The sequence below is a fragment of the Microtus ochrogaster genome, chromosome 19 (genome assembly GCF_000317375.1).
Source record: "Microtus ochrogaster isolate Prairie Vole_2 chromosome 19, MicOch1.0, whole genome shotgun sequence".
Classification (NCBI taxonomy): Eukaryota; Metazoa; Chordata; class Mammalia; order Rodentia; family Cricetidae; genus Microtus; species Microtus ochrogaster.
This window is the reverse complement of record NC_022021.1, coordinates 43,642,267-43,655,208: the sequence shown is the minus strand read 5'-3', so window position 1 is coordinate 43,655,208 and position 12,942 is coordinate 43,642,267. Positions and strand designations below refer to the sequence as shown.

The window sequence follows — 12,942 nt, the reverse complement described above, 5'->3', positions numbered from 1 at the left end:
GGAGGCAGAGGCAGGCGGATCTCTGTGAGTTCGAGACCAGCCTGGTCTACAAGAGCTAGTTCCAGACAGGCTCCAAAACCACAGAGAAACCCTGTCTCAAAAAACCAATATGTGTGTGTGTGTGTGTGTGTGTGTGTGTGTGTGTGTGTGTGTGTAAGTTATGGGAAAATATGTTCATCTGTCACTGCCTTCCTCGTTTGTGCTTTTTCAATAAGGTAATGGCTTCAGTTTCTTCCTCATGGTTAGTCAATTTATAATCTCAGGGGAAAGCAATAGCAATGAAATTCTACTGGATCTGCTAACTGTGGTGTTGATTTAAAAGGAATATAAGGACTAAAGATGACATCTGATATCATTAGCAACTTGGATGCCTGATGCGCCCCAATTTTCCAGACTACAAATGAAAACTGCAGGAAGCACAGCAACATTCGGAATGTGTTAACAAAACAAAACTCATGATAGGTCAAAAGCAACTATAACATGGCAGGAAATATTCATTGTGAGGATGACCAGCATCTCAGCAAAGTGTGAAATTAAAACATGTCCTGTCTTCAGCCATTGCTAGGTCAGAGCAAATATCACTTGTGCATGCACCAGTGGATGTGATAGGTGCAACAGAAACAAATGTGTGACACTAGCGTATGTGTATGCGATCCTGCATGTTTTCCAACTCAAAATGGCTCAAAGATTAAAACTCTGACTGAACATGATTTGAAAACCACACACGGCATAGGAGATATTATAAATCTATTATTATAGTATAAACATTTAACTTGTAATGACTTTGTTTTAAAACAAAGTGTGGAATACGGCTCAGTAATTAAGAGCTCTTGCTGCTCTTGCAGAGAATCCCAGATCAGCTACCAGCACTGCATGAGGTCCCTCACAAATGCCTGCAACTCCAGCTCCCTCTTTTGACCTCCATGGGCACCTGTATGTAAATACACATATACACATAGAGAAACACTCACATAGACAGACAGACACAGAGACAGAGAGAGGCAGAGACAGAGACAGAAACAGAGAGACACTTTTTTCAACTTTTAAAATTTTTTGAAGCATCTTTACCTTGCAGTTCACTTCCCTCCACCTCAGCATCAGAATCACTGTCTTCAGTGATCTTCAGAGCAGCCATTTTCCTTTCATGCATCTTTCTCTAGAATGCAAAAGGATGCTTTTCAACTTTGCCCCATCTTTAAAAAGAGCAGCCTCAACAAAGGAAGTAACTTTTCAATACTCTACCCACCATGGACAGCAGCTCGATGCTCCACTGTCTAACCCCCTTGGGCACACTGATGATGCACTCCACTGCCTTGTTCAGTGTCTGCTGGATGTCTTCCAGGGCAGGACTCATAGCAATGTTGGGAATGGCCAGGGTGATGTTTGCCCGAAAAATAGGAAGATGGTTCTGCTTCATCTTAGATCCATTACTACTGTCTGAGTTAATATACCATTTTTAATTGAAAATGAACCCCTCCAAAAAACACCAAAACATACATAATATGCATGTAATCAAACAAATATTTATCAAATTAATGAGTGCATGAATATTTCATGATCTGGTTTGGCTCAATATAATAGCAATTTGGTGGATCCCAAGGCAATCTGCTGGTTGTAGGTGTTGGTACATCTACATAAAAGGAATCGTTTGGTGTAGAGTTGGGATTAAGAACAAAGTCTTACCTAAGATTTTTTAAATAATAGTGGCAAGTAGCAGGAGGCCAAGAATGAGTTTATGCACAGTAAGCAAATAAGAAATAAAGAACAAACAACAGTACATAAAAGTTAGAACGAGCAATATTTGGAAATTCAAATAAAACACCTTCCACAAAGAATAAATTTGAAAACTTGGGACAGTTGTCACATGTGGGGAAAAAGTTAAATGTAACTCATTAGTTATAATGGAGCTTTGTTAAAGCTGCATATAAGTTTAAGTATTTAGACAGAGATGCATGTGTTTGAGTATGGTTGTATAAATCACATATGATTTTATATAGCTAAAAATACCTGCAATGCACAAAGTTACCCAATAACTGTGGTTTACTGTTGTGATATATGAGCCAACATTTGGTGAATCCTTTTAACAGCCCTGTGTCTAAGGAAAATCCTGTCTTCCATTCTGAAGTACATGAAAGTCATCTCCCAAAACATTTTTTCAAAAACTTTTTTCTGCATCCATTTTCAGTCCAATGTTATGCTTCACTTTAATTACAAATTACAAAATGAGATTTCACTATTCTATTATTTTTATCTCAATTAATTACTGCTTCCCTTTTTTACCATTCTTAAATTATCCACAGCACAGAATTTGTGGGGATGAACAAAATTCATGCTGCTTAAACTTATCAGGAGGTGCACAATGAACGTTGCAGTTTTTCAGATTGTTGAAATTTAACAGAAATGTACACACACACACACACACACACACAAGGCTTCTACCTGGTGAACCAATAGGAAAATTGTGCAAGATCATACCCCGGAAGTTAATCATGTGTGAGAAATGAATGCGCCGGCGAATGGTCTCGAGAGTGTTCCTTGTCACTTTCAAAAGAGCATCAATGTTTTGATGGTTAAAATGGGAGAGCAGCTCACGGGCTTCCTCTAATGTCTCACTTTCTTTTTTCTTTCTTGTGTTTGCTGTCAAAGGCAGAGGACAAGCCCCAGCATTAAAGGAAGATGCCAAAACCTCAGGATACCCTTCTCTTTTTCCTGAGAGAAAGAGAGAAATCTATTAAATTACAGGGAGAAAACTAAGATAAATTACATGCAAGCTCAATTTCAGTTAAATGTCCTGCATCTGAGAAAATAAGGTCACTGAAGAAGAGGAGGAAGAAATCGAGGCATAAGGTGGCCCAGGAGAAATCAGCTCAATATGGGAAAATAGCCAATAACAGATCAAGGACTATAGGTTAAAAGTTATACTGGGCCTCGAACACGTGTTCTGGTATGTTCTCTCCCAACAATAACCCTAAAAAAAAAAAAAACTTGGGAAATCACATCCTCCCCCTCCTTTCTGTAGCAAACAATTTGCTTTAATTTGTATAGGCTTGAGGAGGAATTCTAACTCATTTGTACCCTACTCTATGCCCAAGGGAAATATAATACCAAACCTTACATGAATTGCAAAAAAGTCAAATGCCAGGGTCCTCCTTCACACAAATCACATTTCCAGTTTAACACAAAACAATCAGAAGAAGCAACTAAGTCATTGCCATTTGGGCAAAATCGTAATTTCCGATTTATAAATATCAGTATAAAATTGGAGTGATGTTTCTAGAACTTTGAAATTGACTGCTGTGTAGAAAATTTAGTTTTAGTTTTCCATGAATATTCTAAAAAAAAAAGAACAGATGCTTATATTATCATGTTACCTCCCCTCTCACCTGAAGAGTCACCATTAGAACCGACATTCTCGTGAGAGACTTTTTCACTTGCTTCTTCAGGTAAGACAGCCACGTCCAGTAACATGTTTATTAATTCATTGACTGCTTCCTCCACCAGGGAGCTTTTAAAATGGAGCGTCTGCGCGCCATTCACACAGAGGTCCTAACAACAATAAGAACGAAGATGGCAGTCACGGGTCTTTATCTAGCACCTGAGAGTTCATGGGGAAGATCAGCAAAGGCGCAGGTTAGCCTCCAACTGACACTCTAGCCACGGTAGTGGTTAATCTCAATTGTCAATGTGAGTTGTAGAATCAGCTGAGGTAGGCAAACCTGTCTGGAGGGTGTGGTTCTATTCCCGGGGCTTGAACCCTGCACTCTATAAAAGTGAAGAATGGGAGGTGAACGCAAGCGTCCATTCCTCTTCGCTTCTGATCTGTGTAAGCTACAGGAGCAGCTACCTCCAGCCCTGCTTCTCTGATCTCGAACTGTCAGCCACGTAAGCCCTTTCTCCCTTAAGGAGCTTTCAGTGTGTTGTTTTGCCAATACAACAGGAAAAGTAACTAAGACAGCAACAAACCCCCGCACGAGCCCCAGCTGGGCATCCTGAGAAGAAAGCACCAAGGACAAGAGAACCAACTGGAGCCGGGGAATAGACCAAAAGTTTCCAGCATGGAGCAAACAGCTCCCAAAGCCACCAGCAGCCTCCAGTCCCATCATTTCCTTCATATGACGTGAATCTGGGCTTGCCAGTCATCTTTCCTTCTCATCATTTCTAACAAACCACTCTCATGGACTTCATTTCAGATCTACACCCCCTTCAGCTAGGTTAGACCTTTCTCAGAAATAAAAGAAGACAAATCTCACACAATATGAAACACTGCAGTGGGTTTTGTGCAGCCATGTAAAGCACACAGAGAAGCAGTTCTTTTACTCCTTGGAGGAAAGCTCCGTGAATAATAGACTTTGTCAGTTGATCACAGTTGCCAAGCCTTTTCAAGTCCTTTGGTTTATTTACTAAGACTCTAACATGTTCATGGACTGTGAACATCAGTTCATGGTTCCAGTACCTCCTCGACTAGCAATCTTGACTCCTACACACCCCTCTTCAGCAAGGAACATGACATTTTGATGTGAATATTCTAAGATATCCTGGAACAAACCTTTAAACCTGGCTGTTACCAAGCAAAATATCAAGTAACGACTTCATTCAACAAACTTCACCTAACTACGAATCTCTACCCAGTTTTATTTTGCCTAGTTTTTAAAGCTGGAAGATAGGGACTAGTGCTGTAAAATGCTTGTCTATGGACATGACATGGTTGTTACTTATATAACTCACAGCAACTGTAGCTAACTACACAAGATCAAGCCAGTCAAAATTTCCAGCATGGAGAGGGAGACCCTCCTGAGGCCCCAGCCCTAGATGACGACAGTGAATAGCTGTTGAGGGAGAGACAGTCCGTTTTTCTTGAGGGGTGACCACTGGCAGGCTGCCTGTGTCCCAGTGATTATACCACGGGGTTGTGTATATAGGTGACGTTAACTGGACTCAGTGTGCTATTTTTTAAGAAGAACTTGAAGTTAGATGAGGGACCAGCATAGTTGGAGGGATGAAGTTGGTAGCTATATGATTAAAATATATTATGTACACATATGAAATTTTTTTAAGAATAAATTAAAATTATTTTAGGCAGTTTCACGTATTTCATGTGATATATGTAAGTGCCAGGAACGGTGACCAGAATAAAAGAAGTCCTTGGTAAGTACTTACTATTATTGACTAGCAAATGACATCCAACCAGGGGACCTACTTGCCAAGTTTGTTTGACTCATACTACATCACCTAGCTCCTTGTTCTCTAAGAGATCCTTATTTATTTTTTCTTAAACAGCTTCTTGAATCCTCTGACTCTGTGCTGGAGAGGCTCAGAATGGACCACGATGTCGGCTCCCATCCTCGAGGCCAGGTCTCCCAGGAAACAAGTCCTCCGTTGATCTCTTAGAGGTTGCTTCAGTGCTCACAGCAGCATGGGCAAGCATTGGAAACCCCAGAATTCCTTTCGACTGGGTGTTTTGCAAAGCAACTCTCGACAATTAATATAGTTCCAAAAAGATTGTTCAAATCCCTCAACTGTTTCTAAGAGAATTCATAATTATAAAAGTGCAAGCAACAAGAGAATTAATAAAGCAGATTATAAACAGAAAGAGTACAAAGTAATAATGAATTCTTCAAAACGCCCCTCTGTCAAACAAAAACTATCAAAGAGGCTGCCTCCAGCACCTGACACTTCATTTCAATGACTCATCTCCATGGTGACGGCAGGCATGAAAACTGTCCAGAGGTCTGTCTTTGAGTCCCCACCACCTCCCTCTTTTCTAAGAAGCTAATGTGGAAAGGGAAAAGTCCGAGGGACCCCCAATCCTACACGGAACACCACAGGCAGCTAAGGAATGAAGAGAATGGGAAACTAGTCTTCCCCAGGGAAGAGCACACAAATTGATTATCCAAAATCAAACAGTCAGCCCCAAAAACATACATATACGTAACATTTTATAGACTGAGCAAGCTATGCTTACATATTTAGGAATATATATATATGTATATATATATGTGTGTGTATGTATAATATATAAATATATATGTATGTATATAACAACAATTAATGAGAAAGAAGCCATGAATTTGAAAGAGAGCAAGGAGGGATGTCTGGGAATATTTGGAGACAGGAAAAGAATTAGAAAATGGTGCAATTATATCATAATCTCAAAAACAAAAGAAATAAAAATTAAAAATAGATATAAATGAAAAAATTAAAAATTGTAAGACAAATAAGCAGGCTGTAGAAAATAAAACAGTCAAAAAAAAGTATTTCTATGGGCAATAAAAACAATTTTATTTAAGTTAGAATGTTTGATTTTTGCCGCTCTAACTAAAATTAATAGGTTATAATAGATCAGTGTTTGTCAGAAAGTAGCAATATTGGTATTATAGCATTATGGCTTTGTACGTTGGAACTGTCCTTTGGAAAACAATTTGTTTATGACTGTAAAGAGCTGTAAAATAAAACATGCAGTTTGCACAAAAATCTTATTTGGGGACAACATTCCTGAAAATCAAAAGTAATTATACATATATATTTATTATAGCTCTTGGCACAACTGACAAACTTTGGGAGCCATTTAATGTCTAGTAGTAAGAAACAATATAAATATCATCTTAATAAAATGTTATGAAGGTGTCATTTATTTTGTGAAAGTCATATAATGACAAGGGAAAGTATACAAAGAAATATTAGCTGAGAGCATAATCACTAACAAATCTGCAATGAGTACAGTGAGAGCCAGGAAATACATAAAATCCACCACAGTGGTGATGTGATGGCTATAAATGCTAATTTCCCCACTGTTGAAATCTAAAACCTATCTGATTTGGAATTTTTTAACTACCTATTTATCTTTAATGTGCATTGGTGTTTTGCCTGTGGAAGGTTACAGACAATTGTGAGCCTCCATGTGGGTGCTGGGAATTGAACCTGGGTCCTCTGCAAGAAGAGTCAGTGCTCTTAACCACTGAGCCATCTCTCCAGCCTCCCTGATTTGAAATTTTTAAACTACATTTTGTAAATAACAGAGCTAAGTGATTTCTCTTATGATGGGGAGGAAACTTAAAAGTTAGCAAGAAAAATATTAAAAAATCATGTGAGAAGAGCAAACAGGATTCTGAATTGCAGTCATTAAGCATTACCAGCTAATGACAAGTTAATATAAATTGAAGTTTAACATATATGCAAAATGGTGTTGGCACCAAATGCTTCGTTCCTATCCTTTCCAAGGGTGCCTTTGAGTTTAAAGCCCTCCTCACACCAAGGAGATCAGATTCGGGGGGAGGGGAGGCTTGCTGCTGTCTCTTGAGACACACTGTCTCTGTGTCTGGAATACTTCTGTAGACAACATGGTTTACACTGAATCCTTGATTCCTTCTACGAGTCTGAGCCTTTTCATGAAAAGCAGAGTGTGCCATGGTGACAAAAGCCAATAAAAGCTTTGGGATGGAAGAGGTGGCTCAGTGGTTAGAAATGCTTGCTGCTCTTCCTGAGTTCAGAGTTCAGGGCATAAGAGGGCATAAGAATCTGATGCCCTTTTCTGGCCTCCGTGAACACCTACACACACACACACACACACACTAAAATTTTAAATTAAAAAAAAAAAATGGAATGTCAAGCAATGAACTTCACCGGGCAGAAAGTTTGCACATGGATTTCTGTGGTTTCGTTGTTGGGTGAGGAGGGCTCTCTGTCAGCCCTCACTGGAAAGAGCTGGCGGAAGGTTGTGGGGGGAGCTGAGAGGAAACTGAAGAAGGTGCGAGAATGAGAACTGTGGCTGCTATGTAAAATGAAAAAAAAAAAAACTTTTAAGGAAAAAAATAACCCTGAAAACTCTGAGAAAAAAAACAAAGGTTTGCCCCAGCCTCCACCCGCCTACTGTATTATTATTCTGCTTAGCTGCCACTCCGTTTTGGTGATAAATCTGAACTGCGGTGTAGCCACAAGCTGAATGGATTATAGTGGGTCCTCCAGTAAGCGCTGCTGGCCAGCAATATTGAAATCATCATTGAGGAGTTCATATCACCAGAATACCCATAGGGAATGTCATAAATGAGGCCAAGGTACCATTTCCAAAAAGTCTCTCTGCTAGTAGCTTGGGCATAACATAGGAAGAAAATGCCCGATTTGCAAAGATTTTACAGAAATTATGAAGACCTTCTGAGGGTTTTATTTTCATATGTTGAAGTGTGGTGAACCTGTAAATACAGTCTCTACCTTGTGTGGTCTAAACACAAGCCTCTGGCCTTCCCCAGCTTTCCTAGGGCCAAGTTCAGAACTCTATGCTACAAAACAATGCTAGTTTGGAAACAGCTCTTTGAAAGTACTTGAAGAAAAAACCTTGCCCAGAATCTGCCCAAGTACTGCATAATTGACCCTAACTGAAGCTCTTCTTAAAAAAAAAATACCTTTGCCCTTCATAAAACATAAAGAATTCTGAAATGTGTGTCACAGCAATGCCCCTTCAGCTGATCTGAAAGGAATTAACTTATTAGTAGCTGCTTAGATAACATTTTCTTTATCTTCAAGTTGTCAGAAGGTCTGACATTTGAATAACATCTATCACAGAGCAAAATAGAATTTTTTAAATCCCAATTTATAATTCAAACACATCTTTTATTTTAAAAAAAAGTTTTGTCAAAAAAATGAGTTTTCTGATAACCTTTGTCATCTGGAGGAATTCTTCACAAGTGAGGGGGTCCTCTTGAGGGAGCTGACAAAGTGGCAAGCTGCTCATTTCTTCCAAAATGGCATTGATGCGGAACTCAATCAAATCATTGACCCGGTCAAGCAGCAGCTCCAGGTCCTCTTTGGGAAAAACAAATGAACAACAGGTGAGGTAAACCATTTCCTTGAACACGTACACGTGACTCAATGACAGCAGGAGCATCCAGATTAATGGTTACCTGGGTTATACATATCTGTCTTATTTATTTTCCTATGCGTGAAAAGATGCCATGACCATGCAACTTCTAGAAAAGCAACTTCTAGAAAATGTGTTTGATGGGGGCTTTCTTACAGCAAGTGAGTTGGTGACCATCGTGGTAGGGAGCCTGGCAACAGGCTGGTAGGCATAGTGCTAAAGCAGTAGCTGGGAGCTTAGAACAACCATGAGTCAGAGAGAGCAGAGAAAGAGCAGAGAGGAGAGAGAGAGAGAGAGAGAGAGAGAGAGAGAGAGAGAGAGAGAGAGAGAGAGAGAGAGAGAGAGGTATAGCATGGAGTTTTGAAACCTCAAAGCCCACTCCAATGAAGTGACATACTTCCTCCAAGAAGGTCACATAAATATTTCTAATCTTCTAATCTTTCATAAATAGTTCCACTAACTAGGGACCAAGCATTCAATAGACAAGCCCATTGGGTTCATTCTTGCTAAAAATCATCACAGTGTCCTTGGTATTTCTGTCTGTTCCAAACATAGCTGCTGTATACTCTTCCTCCTTTAACAGTTCCCAGTTTTCCTATAGGCCTGGCTCTGGCTTGTCTTCCCAGGAGGCCACCTGTGACTGTGGGGGTGTAGGGGATCCCCTGGTCCTGTCCTGCCTATCATCTAAGCATTCATTTCTGTGTGCATCCCACTGGCTACTCTTGTGTCTGCTCTGTTTTTCCATCTTTACATCTTGACCATTTATGTCAGTGCCCATCCCAAAGGGTATCTTCAACAACTTTGATTGAAATGAAAGTCTGCTGCTATTTGATATTTCCTTATATCAATACCTTCAGTACATACCTTCACTACCTAAAGGATAAATACCTAGGTTTCAATAAATTTCAAACTAACTATACAGGTAACTTCTTAATATACCAAATGATTCTTCTTCACAATAGTAGTCAATGTAGAAAGAACTGTACTTCCCCTTAAGTGTGTGTGCTCGCCACAGAATTCTCCTGCTTCTCTATGAGTCTTCACATCTTCAAAGGCATTTGTGTCAAGTTGAAAAAGTGATCTCCTGGGGGAATCCCTATTACCTTATGTGGTTTTTTTTGAAGGATCTTGAGGTGTGGAGACTGTTATGGATTATCTAGGCAGAATTGTCTTAAGGACCTTATAAGAGGAACATTAGGAAGACAAAAGAGGGATAGAGAAGAGTGTGACCATGGAAGGAAAGGGGTTGCAGAAAAAGGGGGGTGGCCATGAGACACAGCTAGCTCTGAATATGACATGGTCATGCTCCAACAGATGTAGGCACCCTGTAAGACCTGGAAGGTGCTAAGGGAAGGGTGCTTTGCAGAGTTTCTGGGAAGAGTGCTCTCTCTCTCTCTCTCTCTCTCTCTCTCTCTCTCTCTCTCTCTCTCTCTCTGAAGATGCTTCGAATTTAGCTACATGAGACTCTTTGCATTTCTGACCTCTGTAATTGCATTATGAAGCAATGAAATTTGTGGCAAGTTGTTATTGAAGCAATTAAAGAAAATGAAACAGCAGTTATGCATAGGGTACAAAAATGATGCCCATCGAAGTTCTGCTGATGACTTTAACAAATAGTGACTTTTTTCCAAGTGTGTGGCCCAATTAAACACCTACAATTCTAAAGGCGTGTTCATTTATCTCAATTCAGAATCCAATTGTTCTTGGGAATTAACACAGTTTTTTCTACCCTCGTCAAAGAAGCCTCTCTATGCAACATATTGAGACCATCACAGAAAAACCACACATGGTCAGAGTACAGAGAGCACTTGACCATGAGGTACCCAACCACAAAGCCTCCATCTGCAATGGCACTTAATTTTGTTCTTCACTATTGTCCTCATTTAAGTTGCAAAAGCAAACCACAATAGAAAAGGAGAATTAAGATTTCTTTAGAAGCTATCTCCTTGTCTCCAGCTAGCATCTAATAAACTATCCAAATTGCTAATACTCTAATCCTAGTACCTCTCCAGGGAGAATACTGCTAACGACTACCTTAGCAGCCTGCTCTAATTTGATGGTGATAATACTCACTGTGAAGCTTTTATATGCCTTATAAATGCCTCCTTAGAGATTTTAACTCGTTTACTCTTGTTATATTTCCTAAGGAGAGCTATCTTGGAAAGAATATTGGCCTAAAGGCAAAGAAACCCATCTTTATTGCTTCGATCTGCTCAGCACTAATTGCCATTTGACATCTCTGGGTTGTTGGTTTCCATCCTTTAAATTGAGGATGCTTTTGAAAACCATTTCACAACGTTCTCCATCCTTCTAATGCTATGGTTGCCTAATTGTGCACCTTTCAGTATCCCACCCAGAAATGGTAGTGAGCCTAAAATACACTTCATTAATATGCAAACACTCTGCTGTTACACTTTATCTTTGAATCCAGTTCCCACTTAAGTCGGCAGAATTAAAACAAAAGTATGCAACTGCCTTAGATAAGTTTTCTATCACTGTAATAAAAAATAAAACGTCACGATCAAAAGCAACTTGGAGAGTGTGGGTATTTTATCTTAGAGTTTTTAGTTCATTATCCAGGGAATCCAGGATAGGAAACTGGGAGCAGAAACTAAAGCAGAACTGACTTGTTCCTCATGAATTTCTCAGTCCTTTTCACCCAATCCAGGACCACCTGGCCGGGGTGGCACCGCCCACAAATGGGATGGGCCTCCCATAGCAATCACCAGCCAAGTTTACTCGCAAACTAATCTGGTGAAGAAATTGTCTCAATTAAGATTTCTTCTTCCAAAATTACTCTACCTTTTGTCAAGTTGGAAAAAGAAAAAGCTAGTTAGCATATCAACCATAATTCCTTACTTCACTTTCTGCCCCAATCCACTACCTCTCAAATATTCTTGAGTAGTGTGTATCTGCTAAATTAGCATATATTAAATAGTATATACTTGTTTGAAAGGTGCAGTAAGAAAACTCATGAAAAGACAAGCTGCTAGGAGTTCAAGTTATCAATAAACTAGGTCCTACTTTGGGTGAGACCAAGAGAGATAGAAACAGACATAAAGAGAGACAGAGAGTACCATCCCAGGAGTTACCTAGAAGAGATTAAAAAAAAAAATGTGACCAGAAAGGAAGTAACATGTCCAAGTGGATTAGAAAGACGTCAGAGAAATAAAGAAACAGAAATTACACAATTATGAATCCAGAAGTTTTGAAGCACAGCCAACACCAGACTGACCAAAATAAGTAGAAGAAAATGCCTGGGTTTTAAGCCCTTTGCAACCAGTTTGGGAGAAAGATGAAGTTGGGCTACTCAGGTAGGAGATATGTGCAATATAGAGTTTCTGGTCCCAGCTATCAAGACAACAGAAAGGCTGGGAGCAGGTGGACTCAAAATAATGGAGTCAGGCTAGGATCCTCAGACTTTGTATCCCAGACCATAAAATATAGGCAAAGTTGGGTCATGAAAAACACTGACAGACAACACCAGGTTGGAATAAAGAATAGAAATGTCTAAGTATAAAAAAAATAAACAAAAACCTCTGACATTGTGTTCCAATTTCTATGTCCCTGGTTACACAGGATATGGGAACTAATACATTTTAGAAGGCAGCTATGAACTCTGGGAAATGCCTCATGAGTGAGCCCACTTTTGGACACTGAGAGACTGTCAAAAGTCCTATATAAAACAAACACTTGCAATTCCTTAACATCCCAAATGGACTTGAGGTCAATTTTTTTGCTTTTGAAAAATACCTGTGCTTATTCTGGGAAATTGGATTAAATTGAATTGAGCATCTCACATACATTTTAAGATCTGCATCCTTAGTTAAGGAAAACTACCACTTGCCTGAACTATTTTCCTTCGCAATTCCCTGTCCTCCATCACACTGCACATCCCAATCCATCCCCCAAACCACTGAAAGGTCTACAGATGTTGGTGGGAGAGTACTTGTCTACTAAATGGAGCTTTGTTTGTGTTTGATCTAAAAGATAAGGATAAGGAGGAGGAAGAAGAGGAGAAGAGAGAGGTGGAGGGAGAGGGAGTCACTAAAAAAAAACAATTTTAATGAACTAATCAATTAGTATAGAAG

At 39.5% G+C, this 12,942-nt stretch overlaps 1 protein-coding gene across 1 annotated transcript in view; it reads right to left on the bottom strand.

Moving 5' to 3' along the window:
- Nucleotides 1–12,942, bottom strand: part of Dnah5 (dynein axonemal heavy chain 5) — a 257,325-nt gene that overhangs the window by 163,706 nt on the left and 80,677 nt on the right. Inside the window, exons 17-21 of the mRNA XM_005356665.3 lie at nt 8,651–8,796; nt 3,384–3,546; nt 2,476–2,709; nt 1,247–1,437; nt 1,069–1,156 (exon numbers count right to left, since the gene is read on the bottom strand). Coding sequence (XP_005356722.2) covers nt 1,069–1,156; nt 1,247–1,437; nt 2,476–2,709; nt 3,384–3,546; nt 8,651–8,796 — 822 coding nt within the window. The remainder of the gene's footprint in view (nt 1–1,068; nt 1,157–1,246; nt 1,438–2,475; nt 2,710–3,383; nt 3,547–8,650; nt 8,797–12,942) is intronic.